This window comes from Sebastes umbrosus, chromosome 8 (assembly GCF_015220745.1).
Source record: "Sebastes umbrosus isolate fSebUmb1 chromosome 8, fSebUmb1.pri, whole genome shotgun sequence".
NCBI classification, from domain to species: Eukaryota; Metazoa; Chordata; class Actinopteri; order Perciformes; family Sebastidae; genus Sebastes; species Sebastes umbrosus.
The window spans coordinates 26,488,699-26,508,605 of NC_051276.1; the positions used below are offsets into that span (position 1 = coordinate 26,488,699).

Here is a 19,907-nt window from a genome sequence, read left to right on the forward strand (position 1 = left end):
TTTCTTATATGTGGTCGCCCCCTTTTTTTTTTTTTCTTCCCTCCTTCCCCGCTCCCTCTCAGAGCCGGCATGTGTGCCAAGACATTATTTACATTCAACTAAAATAAAATCAACGTTTTCAACGTGGCTGTGCGTCATCTGATTGGAAGCTTGTGCAGCCCCGGAGAGAGAAATGAAAAGTATACGTTTGAAGCACCTCTTCCTCGTTTATTCTCCCGTACATACTGTACTGTTGCCCATGAAGTCATCTGTGTTATCTTGACATTTTCATTATTCATTTCACGAAGCACATTACTCACCATCTTCCTGATCCCCTACTGTTTGATGTTAACACTTCGCTGGCAGACTGTTAATCTGTCATCACATTTTATTCTGTTTACAGATACTTGACATAATCGTATTGGCTGTGTGACTTATAATCAACTGGTTTGACACCCTATGCGTGCTGGATCTGCTACCTGCTGCGTCACGACAACTTGTTCCCACATAAACACAATCCTGGAACCATTTCCAACGTGAACTCAGGTAACCTTGTGGAGCTTAATCCTGCAAATAACTTCTTTTCACGAATCCCCTTCCGCTCATATTTAAGGTTTTGACTCACAACCAAGACATTCAACTCCTACATTGCAGATTAAAAAGAGGTAAAGATAAGTAAAAACATTCTCTTCTGAAGGTGTGTTCCTCTGAGTTTTAAACAAGTCATTGTTCAATTTCTCCCTCCACCTTCCAAAACTTTTGAACTCTCCCATATTCCTGTTTAATATTCATTTGAATGCTGTTAAGCCCCCGGCTGGAGCACTTTACACAAGTCCAGGGACGTCTGAGGCACCATTTCTCGAGCTGCATAAAACATGTTTACGAAGCACATAAAAATCCACTTGTGTGTCGCACCGGCGGAGGACGGGGGGGGGGCGGCCAGCCTCCTCGAGCTCCTCTCTGTTTCGGCCGCCGTCGTATAAACGGACAGTTTACCGAACGTAAACACACGGGGGAAAGAATCACTTGAAGCTCTCAGGGAGCTCAGTGAATGCCATTAATATCAAACTGCAGATGAGAGGTTGGGTCAGGGAGTGAATGCAGACCTGTTTATCGAGTTCAGTTTTAAGAGATAAAATGTGTTCAATGAGGTGATCATCTTTAGGTTGAAGCTGCATTCATTGATTTTTGACCGCTAGTTGGCAGAAAATCATCAAAACATGCTCACAGATGCACAGCCACCGCAAATCACAGGCTTATAAACTAGGGATGTCACGAGAACCGATGCTTCGGTACCATGTCAAAGCCAAAATCCTGAAAACGTGACAGTACTCCTTTTTCTACATTACTGCAGGTGCCCCAGGTATCGAGGATCAGGGCTCGAAGAGGAGAGTTAGTAACGTTAGCTGTTAGCAGCCATCGGGCAGCACAGTACTGCTTGACTTAATAACGGAGCTAACTGCTAAAGTACGAAAGTTACAATATGATGTGTTCAAGCTCCATTCAGTAATGAGTAAAATGAGTAACGTTATCATGATGATCAGGGCTCAACAATAAGGATTGCCTGCTTGCCCGGGCAAGTAAATCTCTCGTCCGATCGGGCAAGTGAGTTGTAAAAAATAATTAAAACACATAGTAGTTTCCGGAGCTGATGATGGAGGTAACTAAGGAGTGAGCCATCACGTTTCCTTCTCATCTCTGTTGAGAGTTTCACATGCACAGTACCAATCAGGCACTCGCGAGAAAATGACGGCAGGTAAAGACAAAGCCTATGAGCTGAAGCGCAAGCGAGCATTTCAATTATCCTGGAAACAGGCGTTTAGTTGGGTGGCGTTAGAGAAATTAGGTGAAACTTCAGATTATTTTACTTAAATAATGATTAAACACGACAATTAATTTGGTCTTTATAACCGCTAATAAATAAAACAATTTATATGGGGCCAAGTAAAACAAATTTGACTTCAGGCAAGTAGATTTCAGACACCTTTTGTCAACTGTCCTTGCAACATGTTGTGAATGAAAATGGTGCATAAAGCGTGAGCCACAGGCCGTCAACCTGTTGTGAAGTAGGAAGCACAAAGAATACAAACATGCACATTTAAGGCTTCTCTTTCATACTGCAGAGTGCAGACAGGGCTGGGTATCGAACCTCAACACTTTTTCAAAAATAAGTTGCCATTGAATGATGAGATGGACCCGGAAAAATGTTGCCAATTTTAGGCTTTTTTATTTAGGCAAGATTGACATATAGGTTAGGTTAGGTTAGGTTAGGTTTTGGCACAGTGTCTCAATATGGAGACACAGAGGGGTTTGTGGGTAAACTGCATGCCAGCCCAGGAAGACAGAGACAGAGCGAAAGAGAGAGAGAGAGAGAGAGGGAGGGAGATTTGGGGCGGATGTAATGACCTCACTATCAGACAAAGACAAGGCCCGCCCCAGGTACACTGATCCCCGACCCTGCCTCTGTGCTGTACATCATGTACATGACCAGCCAGCGCGCACAAACACACACACACTTATATAGTGCGTAATGACTATCTGCTCCACTGTGTCGCCATCCCCGAGGGAAAATCAGTTCCCATGGGTGATGTATCTTCTTTCCACCGGTTTAAATCCCCAAATGGGAGACAGAGTTGTGGAACAAACACAGAAAAAGACGAGACGCCCATAACTCTAGTCCCCTTTGAATCTATTCCCTTTAATAAGAGGGAGATGTTTTTCACCAAGAGGCCTTTCTGGATTGGTGTGAAAAGCCTCTTTTAAAAAAAGGTGCTAATGTCAGCTTTGGAGGAAAAACCAGAGCTCTCTCTGGGGGACAAAAACAACAGATCAGAGAGGGAGCCTGAGGTTTTCCACAAGGATGCTTCTACCATCAACCAGCTCCAAGTCGACGTCTCTTTAAAGCTAAAAATCTCTCAATCTCTCCATGTGTGTCTGACAAATCTGCCTTCTTTTCCTCCAACCAGTAACCACCACGACTCCCCCCACCTCCAATTCTGTCTCTGCCTCAGCGCACAATGTGGGGTGGCCATTCACCCACCATTGCATAACCAGAATTATACAAGAGAATTGTGCTATCAAATGTGTGTGTGTGTGTGTGTGTGTGTGTGTGTGTGTGTGAGGGGGCACCTCGGAGGGGGCCCGCCAGTGGACCTTGGCAAAGAGCCGGCCCCATTAAAGAGTCGAGAGAGAGAGAGTGAGTGAGGTGTACTGGGGAGCACTCCCTCATCATAAGACCCATACATAGGGTCTCTCCTTCATACGCACTTTTATCCACTTCCTGTTCTGTACCAAATCCTGACCCTGATATTTACTGCCAACTTGTAAAAAAATACAGAAAGTGCTTAAACTGCAAATGTGTCCTCAGCACAGAGTATTGAAAACTGCCAAGTACCGAGAGTTGCCATTGAATTCCTGCTTACGTTCATACTCTTCTTTACTTATTCTTTAATGAGATTGTTACGGATTTAATTCATATTTTTTTTGCCAATTTTAGTCTGTATTTCCTTCTGATATATCTTCATACAACGGTTCTTATGATATCTTACGAAAGGTTATTTCTAATTTTTCGTGCGTTTTCCTACGAATGTCCAGCAACACGTGTCAATATCCGCTCGTTATATGTTACATAGTCTTTTCAAAATAAACTTCCGTCTTTACAGGATACAACTTGGTTAGGTTTAGGCAACAAAACTATTTAAGTTTAGGAAAAGATTGTTTTTATTTATGTTTTATTTCCAAACATGATATTTACGGTATTCGTACTAAAACTATGGTATCGGTATTAACTCCGGAATAAAAGAATTTCAAACCAGCCCAAAACTATTTGCATGTTGTTTGAGAGGAAACATTGAGAAGAGGAAGAAAAGCAATGATAAGGTGAAAAAATGCATGCCAAATGTTGTTGCGGTCTACTACCTGTGATTGCAGTCCTTGCTTTTTATCTTTAAAAGGTACGTCTAAATGATGTGTAACTTGAGTCTATTTTCGAAAGGTTTTGGGGAGTGACAGACTGAGTCCTCTAACTAACAAAATGAATTATACTTTCTGAAATGAAAGGCAAAAGCACCTACTATTGGAGGTGGATGAACACTATAAAACAGTTTTTGTTACAAAAAACAAACAGTTTTGGGAGAAAGCCTTCATCGAGGTTATATAACAAAGAGATAATTCTGAAATATTAATTTTTCTGAGGAAACACTTATTTTTTTATGAACCAACAGACCAGTTTTAGAACTTTTGTTGGTCCTTTCAACCTTCCTTTCCTTTTCCAGTGCATGTATTTTGAAGATAAAATGACAGCGGCTCTTTCTCATGTGTGTTGTGAAGATATGATGAGTTAATTACATGATGGCTGAAGCTCTGAACTCAAAGCTCTTGTGAAATTTAAACATCTTTCTTTCTAAATATACACGTTTGTCTTGCTTGTTGTGCACCACATGCAGCATTTCCTGTCTCTCTCGCCGGTCTGATGTCTTGTGGCGTCAGACACGCACGCTTCCACAAACACGTACACAGACGCAAACGCGTTGACTCAGACCGCCGCTAATGAAGAAGCCTTTTAGTTTTCTCTCCTCTCCCTTCTCCGCTGCCCACCGCTCTGCCCTGGGCTGGGGCCGGAGGAATGGACAACCGCTAATTAAATTTCCTCCACTTTTCCTCTCCGTCCCTCCCATGTTGTTTTCTTACCGGTTTTGGGCTCGGGCCCTTTGTGATTCACAGGAAAATAAACAAGCTTTCCGGCCAGGGACAAGAATACTACTTTTTAAGTGCCTCTTCTCAACTAGTGTTTGGATGGAAGTGACGGGAAGTCTCGGCTAGAAATGATTAGTGATAACCTGTTATTTTTATCTGGCGTAAAACACTAATATTAATTAATTAGATTATCCGTAGTGATTAGTTCAACTGTCAGTCAAAAAGCCCTTCATGTTCTCTCTGTGAATCCGTTTCAGCATGATTTTTTGATATATATATGAAGGACATAACTTGTAATAAGAAGAAAAATCTGAAATTTTCATATAAGATATATTTTTTTATTATCACTTCTCAGCTCTCAAAGGAACACCCGAAGGTGGAAGAAACTTTTTCGTGCTATTGAAAATTCAGAATTACCATATTTTTCATGAGATGAGAGCTGTCAGCGTTGGGAGAAAGTAAAGACAAGCGAAACACTCGATTTACGCCTGCTGCAAGTCTCCTGGCACAAAACACATTAAATGTTGTTCTTCAACTTTCGAGGATATACTGAAAACAGTAGGTCAGACGAGTTTAAGGGATGTGGGGCGGTTTGAGGCTGTGTTATTTTGAATCATACTCTATGCTTTATGTATGAGTTCCTGTTTTTTCCCTCTGTGGCTTTAATGTGACGTACAGCAGCAACAGCAGCTTAAGTCCTCCGTCTGTGTCTACACGTGAAGAAGTGAAAGTCAATTGTCCGAGCGCTTTGCATCCATTCCCGTGTCCAGCACTGCTTCCTGTTTACACCGGCACGCGCATGCCCAGTGTCGTGAATGGACGTGGTAATATGGATGGAGATTAATTCTGTAACGGCCCTAAAACGCTCGATGTGGATGGAGATTGTTGTTGTTTTAAAACAAAAACGTATTAGTGTGTAGCCTCAAACGTACAGGTGCACCTGCCATTGACAGCTGACGTAAATTCTTAGCTTCGTGAAAGTTGATTTACATTACTATACCTTCAGTAACTTTAACAACAAAGTATTACATTTAATGGTTAACTGACATTTCTGAATGTGACATTAACTACTACAAAATAAAACAGCAACACAGCAGTATTTCCTTTCCTTTACCCAGGATGCCTCCGTGTGAACACGCACTATAATCCAAAATGTAGTCGGCCACTTCTCTCCTTCCCTTAATTCGTCTGCAGTCAGACGGTTTTCCTCTAATCTCTCTCTGCCTTGAAGCTGCTTTAGGAGACCATGTCCCTGCTTGCATGAAAGAGAAGTTGTTGCTGTTGTTGCCTCTCTCTCTCTCTCTCTCTTGTAATACTCTATCCTGCTGCTGGTGGAGGGGGTGTTGCTGCTGCTGCCTGCTGTCTTCTTTCCCTGGGCAAACAAGGCAGAGCAGGTCAGGACTCGGCCCTTTAACCCCCATTTTACCTCCTCTCTCGCTGTACCTCTCGCCTCCCGCTGCCAGCAGAGGAGACCGAGTTCACCTCTGGTTGTTTATTTCATTTCAGCAGATAAACATGTAAAAGGAAGTGCTGGAGAAGAAGCTGACTGGGTCCATCATGTATTTGAAAGGGAGGAGGAACTGTTTTTGCCTTTTGATGATGGAATGTGGAGCAAAAGTAGTGGTCAAAGAAAAGGTATATACTGCATTAACAGAGGTTAGATTTAGCAACGCACTCTTGTGAGACTCACAGTGGAGAGATTTAAAAAAAGGATTCAAATCGATGCAGCAGAACCAAAGATATTGTCTTTTTTTATTCCATGCATTCTTCTTCCTTGTCAAAACCTGGCGCCTACATTACCCACAATGCAACCCGACCGTCGAAAGTTCAGTCAGAGATTTGGGTGTGTTGTGCTAGTAGCTGCTAATGTAGCCTCGAGTTGCTATCTTCAATCAGAGATGAGGAGCTGGCTGCAGATTTCCTTCGTTTTCAAACCTGTAGTCTTCAACCCCAACTGACGCAAACCGACACTTCCCCTTTAAGTAATCAATGCTTCCAAACCTTAAAACACAAGACTAAGGAGTCACGAGATGGTTGAAAGGGCAGGAAAGCAGAATAAAACCCATACCGTAGGCCTACTTCTTCATCACAAAATCAGACTTGTTTGTTCAGGCTTTCTTCTTACATTTGCTTTTTTCCCCTCATGACTAGATTTGACGTCTGCAGGCCTCTAAAAGTATTCAAATAAAACACTCCCTGAAGGAACAATCACATATTTTGTAGGCTGAACTGGTCACAAAACTGGCCCAAAAGGCAGGAAACCATTGAACTACAGAATGATGAACTGCTGGCTGAGTCTATCTCTTCACCAAACATAACAAGCACCTTTTCCTTCTGTTGTGTCCCAATAAAGATTAAGATCAAAGCAGGAAATGTCCATGGATGTAAATAGGATTTGAACAAAGCATGGCAGCAGGATGGTGCAATAATCAGGTGTGTTTACCTCATTGGTCTGCGACTCCAATATAACACCTCATTGTTGTCTTATCTCAGCAGTATCTTTGTCATCAGAAATGATACACCTACTACCATACAGTCTACCACCACATCCAGGGGTCACGAGGTAGAGCCCTTATTTTACTACATTTTGAGGGAAATAATGTACCTTTTACTTCCCTACATTTATCCAAAAGTCAGTTATTTTGCAGATTAAGATTTTTCAAACAAACACATTTAAACCAGGGATGTCAATCGATTAAAATATTTAGTCACGATTAATCGGAAACTAATCACACATTCTTTATCTGTTCAAAATGTACTTTAAAGGGAGATTTGTCAAGTATTTAATACTCTTATCAACATGGGAGTGGACAAATATGCTTTCTTTATGCAAATGTATGTATATATTTATTATTGGAAATCAATTAACAACACAAAACAATGACAGATATTGTCCAGAAACCCTCACAGGTACTGCATTTAGCATAAACAATATGCTCAAATCATAACATGGCAAACTCAAGCCCAACAGGCAACAACAGCTGTCAGTGTGTCAGTGTGCTGACTTGACTATGACTTGCCCCAAACTGCATGTGATTATCATAAAGTGGGCATGTCTGTAAAGGGGAGACTCGTGGGTACCCATAGAACCCATTTACATTCACATATCTTGAGGTCAGAGGTCAAGGGACCCCTTTGAAAATGGCCATGCCAGTTTTTCCTCGCCAAAATTTAGCTGAGGTTTGGAGCGTTATTTCGCCTCCTTTGCAACAAGCTAGTATGACATGGTTGGTACCAATGCATTCCTTAGGGTTTGTAGTTTCATATGATGCCAGTATCTTCTCTCTAGCTTTAGAACCGCTACGACCTAAGTTGCGTTAATGTGTAAAAAGAAATTAGTGGCGTTAAAACGAATCTGCGTTAACGCGATACCACGTTAACTTTAACAGCCCTAATTAAAACAATTTCTAATGTAAAGAATTATAAACTTCTTTTTAAGTAACAACCAGAGACACGGTCATCCAGATGTCTCCTTACATTTTATCGTTTTATTGGTCTCCAATAATGTCTCTCCCGGGTTCTGCCAGGTGCATTCCCGTCCTCCACCCCCTCCCTATCTCCATGTTTCTCTTTTCTCTTCTTCCATTACCTCACTGTCTCAGAGCATGGGCAGCTCCAGTGTCGCCCTCATACACCCACACGCCACTTCTTCCCCATCTCCTTGTGCTGGGCACAACCTCGCCTTGCTGGCAGAGCATAAAAGAAAGTTCAAACCACAAGAGCAGGATGACATTTTCACCCCCGCTAACCCTCCAGTAGAGGAATCATCTGTAGTGGGAAGAGGCATCCGATTAGCCGTGTGGGGACCAGGGGGCTCCAGTTTCCAGCTTCCGTGCCAGGCCGTGGGCCCGAGCCTTAAAGACAACATGGCCCTGACATACGCGGCGGGGCGCGGGACACGAGGATCCTCATGCACACAAGCACATTCCCCTACAAAGCAACAGGCTTAGACGGAGATGAAGAGAGAAAAGACGGGGCTTTGGTTGACGTGGGTGGATGTCTGGTGCTATCTTTTCTAAGATTTACTTTTTCCACGGCTCATCGTTTGATCCAGCGCCGCCCCGTCTTTTCTGGGCACAGTTTGACAGACGGGAGAGCTTTAGTCGTGGCTGGGGTCCGACTTTCAAATAACAATTGTGATTAAGAACGAGAATGTAAGGGAGGGGCAAAAATAAAAAGAGAAACAGCTCAACAACTTTCCTCTCATTTCCCCCTCCTCTCTTCTTCTCTATTTTCTTCCCTCACCCTCTCTCTCTCTCTCTCTCTCTCTCTCTCTCTCTCTCTCTCTCTCTCTCTCTCTCTCTCTCTCTCTCTCTCTCTCTCTCCATCTCTCTCTCATCTTAAGTCCCCAGGGCTCCTTTCTTCTCTCTTTAAATAGGGGCCTGAGCTGTGAAGTCTAATAATGGTCATTTGGCCTCCCATTGAAAGCTGGGTAATTCGGCCCAGGGACGGCTCACTTTGAGCCACATGACACAAGGAGCTTCCCAGTGACCATGGAAACGAGCGCAGTGGGATCCCGGGCGCCTCCAAGCGCCGTGAAACGTGGTGAAGCGGTGATTTAGGAGAGGGACTGTTTTTTGGAGGGGGGGGGGGGAGTTTGGGATTGAAGTAGGAAGGTGGGTGAGGGTTCCAACACAGCCGGAGAGAGGGGGGTTGAGAGAGGGAGAGAGAGAGGCCCCTGCCTGGTCACAGTGGAAACCTCTCCCGACACCCCGCCAGGAAGAGCGGCCAAGATAATATCAGCAAGTTGAGGCGTACACAAACATGAAAGGAGAGCCCAAGAGGCAGGCCCCTGAGTGCTCCGTGCTTCACAAGCTTTTTTTTTTCCTCTTCTCCCCGCTGCTCCTCCTCTCTTTTTGAAATTTCTCTTTCTATCCCTCCCTGCATGCTGCGGTGTTTTTAGAAAGTGTTTGTTCAGGGTGTTTGGGGCAAGGGGCAGGTGGAGAGAGGAAGCTAAAGAGTTAGCTTGTGCATTTTAACCCTCACACACTGCAAGAGTAGCTGGACTGCTCGTTGCTTAAGTTTGATTTTGATTTCAAACAGCTAATGTTGCCCCAAAAAAAGTTGATATTTGGTTCTTTATTGAGTGTGTGGATGCAATATAATCATGTGAAAATCTCTGTGAGAACTGGGAATCCCTACAACTTTTTGATTTGTAAAAATGTGTGAGAAATATTTTCTAGTACGGGCGCCACGTTTATGATTCTATATCGATTGAAATTAGCTTCCGATCTCGACCATTGCAATCAAAAACAGGATCGACGATTAGATTTTCTCTTTCCGCCCTTTCTACGCCGCGTACATCCCAAGGTATAATACAGATGTACTCAAGAACTCATGGTTAAAACTATAAACGAAAAACAAAACAGACCCATTACATTACAAACACTAACAAAAGTAACATTCGCATTTTGGAGCATAAAACAGCAAACTTAATCTACTCAGTCCAGCACTCAGGACGGGGCAGGCATGATGGGAAATGTGGGCCGTCCCTGTTGCTACGATACTCAGGGCACTTCCTGCATACCTGTGGCATTTCACATTGCATGAATTAGCCTAACGGCTAGCGGACTTTAGTAAGTTAGTTAGTTTCCTTACTCATCATAGCTCTTCAACTCTTACTTGGTTTAACATTAAGTCGCTGCATTTCCCGACAGAACAACACCACGGTTGAATCTCAGCCTACATGCACGTTTTTTTTAACTCAACATTGTTGAATCAGAGCTGCCGATATTGGTTTCAGCAAGCTAACGGGACTCTAAAGCTCCGCCTCCGCCCTCAGTGACACACAGCGATCAGCGATAATGACAACAAAACCGTATTTTTGTAGATCACAGCACACTTGTAATGCCCTGCAGAAGGATTTATGTTTTGTTTCTGTAATGATTATGTACTGTGGTTGGTCACACAGATACTGGTATTGAAAAGATGCAGCTTTTTATATCCAAGACTGTTGTAGTCTGATTTCTGAAACACTTTCTAAATAAAAAGGGAGTTCAGTTCTCTTTTTAAAAGAAGAATTTGTAAGTGTAAATGACAGTTATCAGAGCATAAAACCAATGATCTGTTGATCTAATAATGGTATGTTTAAATTGAAACCTTAAAATTGAAAGTCAAATCAAATCGTGGATTTGGAGAATCGTGACACCCCTATTTTCTAGAACCCTTGAATTTGAAAAAAACATCTTTCAGATGGGGAGAAGCACACTCTTAGAGGAAGGGAACTCAACTTAAAAGTTTAAACTTGTATATCTGACAAAGGCAGAGAAGTTACTACAACATTAGCCTCCATTATGCTCCATGCTACAGCTGCCAATATCAGCCGCCTTCATTCAAACAACCCCAAAATTGACTTTCAATTTGCCACACTCAACTGAAAGGAAGTAAGCCCTATCATTTTCTACAAGCGTAGGGGAAAAAATGGTCTTATCAATATCCTGCATCTTTATGGCTCCGCTATGAAAAGATTTCTTTTAAAAAGTCTGGGGGGCAAAAAAACAAGCTTCATCTGTATCGAACAAAAGCCGCCGTTGTAAATCGATCACCATTGTGGCTTCACTGCAATTTAACAAAACACTCTGGAGACTGCAGAGTGTAAAACTACAGCAATTTAATCTGGTTCTGTTGTAAAGGCTCTCTGCTTCACTGAGGTGTTTGCAAAGAGAGTGAAGGATGAAAAAGGGAAAAGGAGTGAGAAGAGAGTGATGGAGAGAGACTCGGTGAGTCATTCAGCCGTCTGCATCGCAACACAACAGCCGATCCTGCCTGCGTTCTAGTTCTCCTCATCCAGACTGATGAACAGTGGGTGAGCTAATGCGCACACATATCAACAAATACACCCACTGATCAGACGGTATTCCTGCACATGAAGGCCAGAAGGCTGTATTAGAGGTGGTCTGAAAACAAGGCCAAAAAGCAGCCAGTTCAATCCAGCATTGAAGCGTCTTTACAACAAGCCCTGCGGCTTGACACCCTACTGGCATTGCCGTGGCCTCAGCACGACCTCGAGCACACACCTGAGTGTGCAGGACAGCTAACCTGGCCGCAGGCTCGGAGCCAGTCGCCCGCAATATCGCACTCATCTGTCTGTTGCCATTTCTTTCTTTTAATGCAGGTCTCTCTCTTCTTCAGACACACACACACACACACCGTCCTTGTAGCCCTTGTGTACTTTCTATATCCCCGTTATTCCTCTCTCTCACACACACACATACACACACTACACCCTCTCTGGCTGAGATGCCAGACACGGTTAGAGTCCAAAAGCCACTTAGCACTAAGACGCAACAGCTGTTTGCTCTGGCCTGCTGTCCCGTAGTGCCAACTTGAGTGCCACGGTAGAAAAAGACGCACTCCTCTGCCATCTCACATTGTTCCATGGCAACTGCGGTTTTAGGATTGTGTTTGTATGTGTGTCAAAGCAGAGCTTTTCCACACAGGATACACTTCTTATGGTTGCGTGCCTCTGGCTAAAACTTTAAAGCAGCCAGCTTTATTTCTGGGAGGATATGTCAATAGAGATGCTGAAACTTTGTCTTGTTGCTCTAGTTATTTTTAAGGGCTTTGTAGCGGCCGGTCTCGAGCCGGTTGCGCTCCGCTGCGATGAAATGTTGTCTTTGGCTGGCGTTTAAGGTGGAACTGATCGCGGTTCAGAGACGAGCTGGTCAAGGGCAGCGCCAGGCCACACACAACAAGCACATACCGGGGAGGTTTACATGCGATGCCAGCCAAGAGGCTTGCTCTACACAAGCTGCAGGGCTGTGTGGGAGGATGGGTCGCATTTTTCTGCTTATGTGCGTACAAAAAAAAAAAAAAAAAAAGTTGTACCAAGCGAGACACAAATCCCAGCCACCCACTTACCAAACCAGACACATTCGCCTTCGTCATCTCCTTGAGAAGCCAAACCCCCAACCTCTCTCCCTTCCCTCTGTCCTCTAACTCCCACTCCTCTCTCTATCCGCCACCACTCCACTTCTCCGCCTCTCCTCCCCCGGTCGCCCGGGTTGGGGGCTGATGTCATGAGAGCCTGAGGAGGATGAAAGGGGAAAAGCCGGCATGCTAAGGCCCCGTGAGGCCATTGGACTGACACCGCGGTACTTGAAAGAAGAGATATCTCACTGGCACGGCGACAAAGACCCTGACCAGCCTGGGCCACCACCAATGAAAGCCAGTGGCATGATTTCATGTTCCACAGGAGCTGCCAAAAATCGCAGTGTATGTGTGTGAAAGACAGCGTAGAGACGAAGGGAGGGCCAGTTCTGAGAAAGTCAGGCAGCAGAGAGGAAATGACAACCAAAAATATGTTATTGACTGCAATAAATAGTTCAACTTGAGAACGGATATGTGTGTACAGAGGTGTACGCACGGTTTACAACATTTACAAACACCTAAAAGAAAGATAAGAAGCTGGACTGCTAATGGTCTACTAGCACCAGGGCACCTTGCAGTGTCATCCTCATATGACACCATAACTCAGACAACATAACCACTTCAAAGAGTGTCTCAAGCGCAGTTAGCTACAGTAGGAACCGATTTGCTCATGGTTTTCCTGCTGCTGGGGGAGGGGCTATTGCTGTGGCACACAGAAGTCGGGGGTTTCACAGCCCTGCGGCTCTCACAGGAACCAGACAGGAAGTGCAGGAAAAAACTGTGTACATATATGTGACACACCGGCACTTTGGTGAGGTTTGCACGTGGACTTCAGAGGCCGGCATGAACGACCTCTTTTCCTCCTCTTCCTCTGCTGCTAATAAATGCTGATTTCTGCAACAGTAAGAGCGGTCTGAAATCCTTGAGTCACAAAGCGGAATAATTTAGTAAGAGCTAAAATCAAATTGACATAATATTGACAAGAATGACATTAAAAGGTCCTGTGAAGAATTTATTTAAAACCTAAACCAAAAAGCTCAAAATAAAGAAAATATTCAAAAGACAAAAATGTGTATTTGTACAATAGCAAACATTAAAGCTTAGTTATGGAATGAGCTGCAGCAACTTGGAGAGTGAATCTACACTATGACTGCACTCACACCAGATTGATTGTGAATGGGGGTAGTGCGTATGCAAAGATACTGCCCAAAATTCAGGATCGGGTATGGGCAAGTACAATACCATAATTTATTAACCCAGAAAAAAATCAACCTGTTTAACCGGAAATCAATTCTTCTTCGCCGCTCCAAACCAGCAGCCTTCCCTGTGCTGTCGCCCTGGATGTATCATGGATGCCACTGGCAACTGCTGTTTTAGAGCAGCAAAGAAGAGCTGATTGCAGGTAGATTGTCATGTGACGATAGCAAATAACAACAGCGCGGTAATAGTGGAGAGTTTAACGGTAGTCAGAGCGAGGAAAATGTTTGGCAATAATTCACAGTGGAGAATCCAACGGGTAAAACTGAATAATGAAAGAAAGCATGTATTTGTTCATATTTTACAAAGAGTTTAACCTGAGCCAGGCCATACAACAAAGATAGTAATCATATCACATCCATACATGGTCAGTAGTAAACAGCTGTCAGACATCGGAAACTATATTGGGAAGGAAAAAATGGTATCGGAACATCTCTAAAAGTGACTCTCCCACACGGTCCGCTCAACCCTACGGCGAATGACCATATATGCATCAGCCAATTAGGATTGGACAATTTAAATAAAGGCGAGCCCCTTCCTCGTCTAAATAAAGGAGGGAATGCCCGTTGCTACTTGTTGACCAGCTCCTAAGCACAGCTGGGGGCCTTGTGTTCCCAGACACTTTATATTTAGACATGGATTGGCATAAACAGCATTTTTTCTCTCCTACAATTCAGTTTTGTTGTGTTCACTGGGATCCTGTAATTGAATGGAATCTAAATTGACCAGACAAGACCCCAACACTGTTGGTGGCAAAGTGGCAGCAAAGTGGAGTGGGCACTTGGGTTCAGTCAGGGGCCAGTCGGGTAGGGCAGGCGGGGGGCGTGGGTTTGCCGAGCACGAGGCCAGCCGAGGCGGGGTGAGTGTGTAAGAGTGGGCATCGTATCCGGACTGGGCCTGAGCATTGGTGGCCTGGCTGGCAGGGCAGAGTAAGCAGACTGGCAGGGGGTAAACACTGCACTGTCTGGCCGGGCAAAAGCGGCGGTGCCAACGCAAAGCACCCAGCTGTGTTCGGGCCCCGGGGCGAGGGTCTGTCAAGATGCAACAATGGGCTTTCCCTCCTCTAATTAAAGTCCTGGCTGGATAAACACAGAGGAAACCGAGTGGTCTAGAGGTTAGGGAGGCTGGCTAGAGGCCAAAAGGTCAAGGTTCCCGCCATCCTCACTACAACGTCCCTTAGCAAAATATCAAACGCAGAACGTATAAAAATGGCCAGCTCATTAGCGCTGTGCTTTGACTGGTTCCAATGAGCGGAAGGGTGTGGGTTTCTGGTATCCGGGTGTCCTCGTGGCTCAGTTGGCTAAAGCACATGACATGTAGCCACAATCTCTGAATCTGGCCCGATCACATCTCGCCCGTCCATCCCCATCTCTCAAATCGTTGTGACGGTCCCGTAAACAGAAATCTCATCACAACAGTTGAACAAATCTGGTTCTCAATCTCAGCTTCCCTCACTTGGCATCCATCAAAGGTATGTATGTGCTGACGTTAAATGCCCGTCGCTAGACACTAGAGCTCAGCTTCATATTGGTATCATTTCTCAAAAGAGTACTCCACCAATTTAGCATTGCACTCCTATAACATTGCTCGTGATGGACAGTCATAAAACAAAAACCCAATCAAAATCGATGCAGCAGAACTGGAGATATCGTCTTCTTTATACCACGCTTTCTTCTTTATTGTGCCTACACTGCCCAAAATGCAACTCAAACTTTATCAAACTTCACACATCTCCCTCTGGAGCCACAAAAGGCTTTAAACATGAATCCGGGGAAGTACCGGAAGTAAACAAGTCGCCATTACTGCGGTGGCGTCTCCCTTCAATATGTGCATGTTTGAATGCAAACTGTCCTAAGAAGTGTACAATTTTCTACTTCTGCCTTTACTTTGTATGTAACATTACTTTTGACAACAATGTCTAGGAGTTTTGGAAGAACCTGAGCAGTTCTCAGCTGCTTAACGTTAGCCTAACATGGTAAAACAAGTAATTTGATGGCGGTCGCTTTCATAAAATCGGCAGAGTTCCCCTTTAAACGTTCTCCACCCACCATTAAAAATCATGTACTTTTTCTCTTATAGACTGAGCCCATGTCGGTGTTACCGTCCTCCAAGCATACTAACTGTTCCCATGACAATTATAGTAGTGGTAAGTGATAAACAACAAATTAAACCAGTTATAGTTTCCCTGGTTTCCCTCTGGAACTGTAAACTGCTCTTCAAACATGGACGCACCACCTCAGTGAAGACCATTTACTAGCGAGTGAAGCCACCCGTGACAGTGATGTATTCTTAGCTACAGTGGAAGAGGAGTTTGAGTGCTGAACATTAGGTCAGTTTTCAGGTCTCAGCATGAGAATGCATCAGCTGGGTCGCAGCAACCACCACCAAGGAGAGTGCACCATTAGCATGTCTATACGGCACAAGGGCTCCTTAAATTATGAATGGCTGCTCTCTTTCTGTCACCGGCCATGCACAGGATAAATGAGACTATAGCCGCCGCCGCCGCCCCCCGTCCCCCATCCTCCGGGGAATGTTGGTACATTCCATTAAGAGGAACACTTAATTAAAGCATGATAAAATACCACTCGGAGACTCCAGAGGGGTCTGGGAGCACCGGAGGAGGGGGACGGGGGGGGTGGTGAGAGACGAGAGGGATTGAGTTCACCCTCATTCTCTCAGCGATGGGAAGTAAGAAACTAAATAAAACTAAATCATCCTTCCGTGAATTGTCTCCGTGACTACAAAAGATCACGGATAAATTCTTAAAAAGGGTTTAATTAAGTACAAAGGGAAGAATTTTCCTTAACTTGAGTATAGCAAAGGGGGACTGTCTATATACACAAATCTTCATGCTGTCTGCACGTTTCGAGCCAAAAATCTCAAACATTTAATACACCTGATAGTGTTGTTTGTTTACTTTGATCTGGACCCTTAAGATTTCCAACCACTGTGTTCACAGGCAAATCAAATTATTATTTTTTCAGTGCATTCGTGTGAAATTGGCTGTATATAGCAGCTGTAAATAAGAAATGACCCTGTATTTTTACCCTGAATAAGGCCGATCTTCAACCATGCTATGAATGAACTCACAAAATCTATCATATTTTGACAAAGTTACCAACTGCAGCTTTAATATATGGTCTCAAATTAAGCAAGTCATCACATGAAGGAGTCAAAATGACTAAAGTCCTAACAGCAGAAAGATGGTTCTTCATTGCATTGCATGACTCAACTCACCTACAGTGGAACTCTAATACATCATGTCATCCTGCTGTATGCATATATAGAGGACTTTTACATATGAATGCAAAGTGCACGTGTAGTCTTGACGGTGTTGCACGGCCTATTGTGCTGCTCTTTCTTTACAATGTACATTAATTCCTGAATATCATTTCCAAATAGAACCGGTTCTTTACCTTTCCCAGCACGGTGAGACAACTGGGGTCCAGCTCTGGTTGCTCCAGCTTCACCACTCCGACCCAGCCATACTCATATAGGTCCTCCTCATCATTATTATTACATAGTCCCAAAGGATGCATCTGGAAAAGAAGACAGAAGTGACAGATAAGTATTTATATCTAAACAGTTATGGACTGACTGACGTTTTGAAAAGACATGTCACGTAAGTCAAACACAGGATTTTGTGTCTCGAGTTCCTGATGCAGAGAACAAAAAAAAACTAGCATGTGCAGTGTTTCAAGAGAACATGAAAAGCCGCCCCACACGATGCATCAAGTCAGAGGGTCCTGGCATCAGCGGCTTATAGATTTGCTCCCCCTCGTTTGAGGGAGTGCAACAATTTCTAATCCACTTGTCACCTATTTTCCATAATGAAACATAAGAGCTTAAGAGCATTAGACGTCTCTGAAGTATTCGCTGTGTGCGGCAAAAAAAATCATGCAGGGTCTAAACATGCAGTACAGCGTTCCACCAGACCTCTCAGAGAACAGCAGCAGATAAGCAAAACTGGGATTTATGTGCTTTCGCGGATCTGCTGACGTGGCAGATTTTCACAGAATTTGTACTTAAGGAGCGGTGCGTTCAGACTACTTCAACTGCTGCAAATGATTAATGGTGCTGCCGTTTCTATTGTGTTTGGGCACACATGCACAATACTTTTTTTTATCTGCTCTTATTAAATTGCTGACGTTTCCCACCAACGCAGTCTGATTAGCGTCTATCAGACTATCTGGAGTTGTCCTCTCATCACACTTAAGGCCACTAAATTGGCCCAGTTCTCTGTGCCAAAAAACGCTCCGCAGAGCAAGCGCCTAGACGATGTCTGTAGAGAAAATTAAAGCGAAAGGATGGCAGACATCACAAACACTGACTCACTCACTGGGCCTAAAAAAAGAAAGAGGTGGTAGCCGCCTTAATTGCAAACTAACAGAAGAAGCATTTATCTCAAAGCACCTCCGTTACGTTACTCTCGACTGTGGGAAGAAGGTTGAGAGTGGCTAAATGTCAGACAGGTTGACACAGAATGAAAAATTTAAAACCTGTATTCCTCATTTTTTGACATCAAGAGAGTGCCGGAGACCGTTATCTAATCATTAATCTTGCGTATGTGCTAGTATGCACTCCCAGGAGGCGTCTGTATCATGAGGGAGGTTAACAGATAACGCAGACAATCACATCAGGCCATCACTTGAACTGAACAGTGCAATAAAAAGACGTGAAACATAAAAAAATAAAAAAATAAATGAAAGCAAAAAGTAGAAAACTACAGCTGTCGGCCATCGACCAGGATGAACCAGTTATCTGATCAAACACGGTTGGATTAAAACTAGGGCTGCACAAATTCTTTTCTTTTCTTTAATGCAACTTGCGATTTTTAGGTTGTAGTGGGCTCAGTTTTTAAGCTAGAGCGAGGATAGCTTGTCGTGAAGGAGGTTAAATAACGCTCCAAACGTGTGCTAAATTTTGGCGAGGAAAAACTGGCATGTCCATTTTCAAAGGGGTCCCTTGACCTCTGACCTCAAGATATGTGAATGAAAATGGGTTCTATGGGTGCCCACGAGTCTCCCCTTTACAGACATGCCCACTTCATGATAATCACATGCAGTTTGGGGCAAGTCATAGTCAAGTCAGCACACTGACACACTGACAGCTGTTGTTGCCTGTTGAGCTTGAGTTTGCCATGTTATGATTTGAGCATATTATTTGATGCTAAATGCAGTACCTGTGAGGGTTTCTGGACAATATTTGTCATTGTTTTGTGTTAATTGATTTCCAATAATAAATATATACATAAATTTGCATAAAGCAAGCATATTTGCCCACTCCCAAGGTAATAAGAGTATTAAATACTTGACAAATCTCCCTTTAAGGTACATTTTGAACAGTTAAAAAATGTGCGATTAACTATGGACAATCATCGATTGACAGCCCTAATTAAAACTGTTACCAAGTGGAGCCCTGGATCCGTTCCCCACCCTGGCAACAGTGGAAAGACAAGCTCCTGTATTAGCATTAGAACTGGGCCAAACTGACCTGCAGGCCACTTATCCTATTAACCCAATGACCACCGCACCCCAATCAGCCAGCACTGTGGCGCCGAGCCGTTGGCCACTCTGCTAGCCCCCCCACCACCCCCGGGCCACCGCTGATGACCCGAGATACCCTTCTCCCCCTGGCGACCCCTGACCTTTGAACCCCACTTCATCACGTTGGGAGCAGGTTAGTCGTGCAGCAAGCCAATTGAAGAGATATTCAGAAGGCGCCTCGTCACTTCAGTGCCACAAGGCAGAGGGGTCAAGCCCCTGACCTGAAGGGTTTTTTGGGGAGGACTAAGCTAAGAGTAAGGGGGTCAAATGCAAATCAGGTGGACTCTATGGAAGAGTCAGAGGGGAGGAATGTGGACAACGTGTGCTGGTACGGAGCTCCACGGTGTAGCATCTTATCTTTCTGCCTTAAGGCCCTGACACACCAAGCTGACGGACGGTCATTGGACAATTTCGGGCCGTCGGTGAGCATCTGTCGCCCTAGGTTTTGTGGTGTGTGCTGCACCGTCGGCTCTAGTCGGCCCGTGTCGGAGGCTTTTTTGGTCGATTCGGCATGGTGAATCGGCGGCGGAGCTCGTTGGCGAGAGAAATCCCGCTGTTTAG

At 44.2% G+C, this 19,907-nt stretch overlaps 1 protein-coding gene across 8 annotated transcripts in view; it reads right to left on the reverse strand.

Annotated features, from left to right (window-relative positions):
- znrf3 (zinc and ring finger 3) overlaps positions 1-19,907 on the reverse strand; it is a 149,037-nt gene that overhangs the window by 19,721 nt on the left and 109,409 nt on the right. For all 8 annotated transcript variants that reach the window (XM_037779114.1, XM_037779111.1, XM_037779112.1 and 5 more), the window contains one exon: positions 17,217-17,339. In XM_037779114.1, the coding sequence (XP_037635042.1) occupies positions 17,217-17,339 (123 nt within the window). The remainder of the gene's footprint in view (positions 1-17,216; positions 17,340-19,907) is intronic.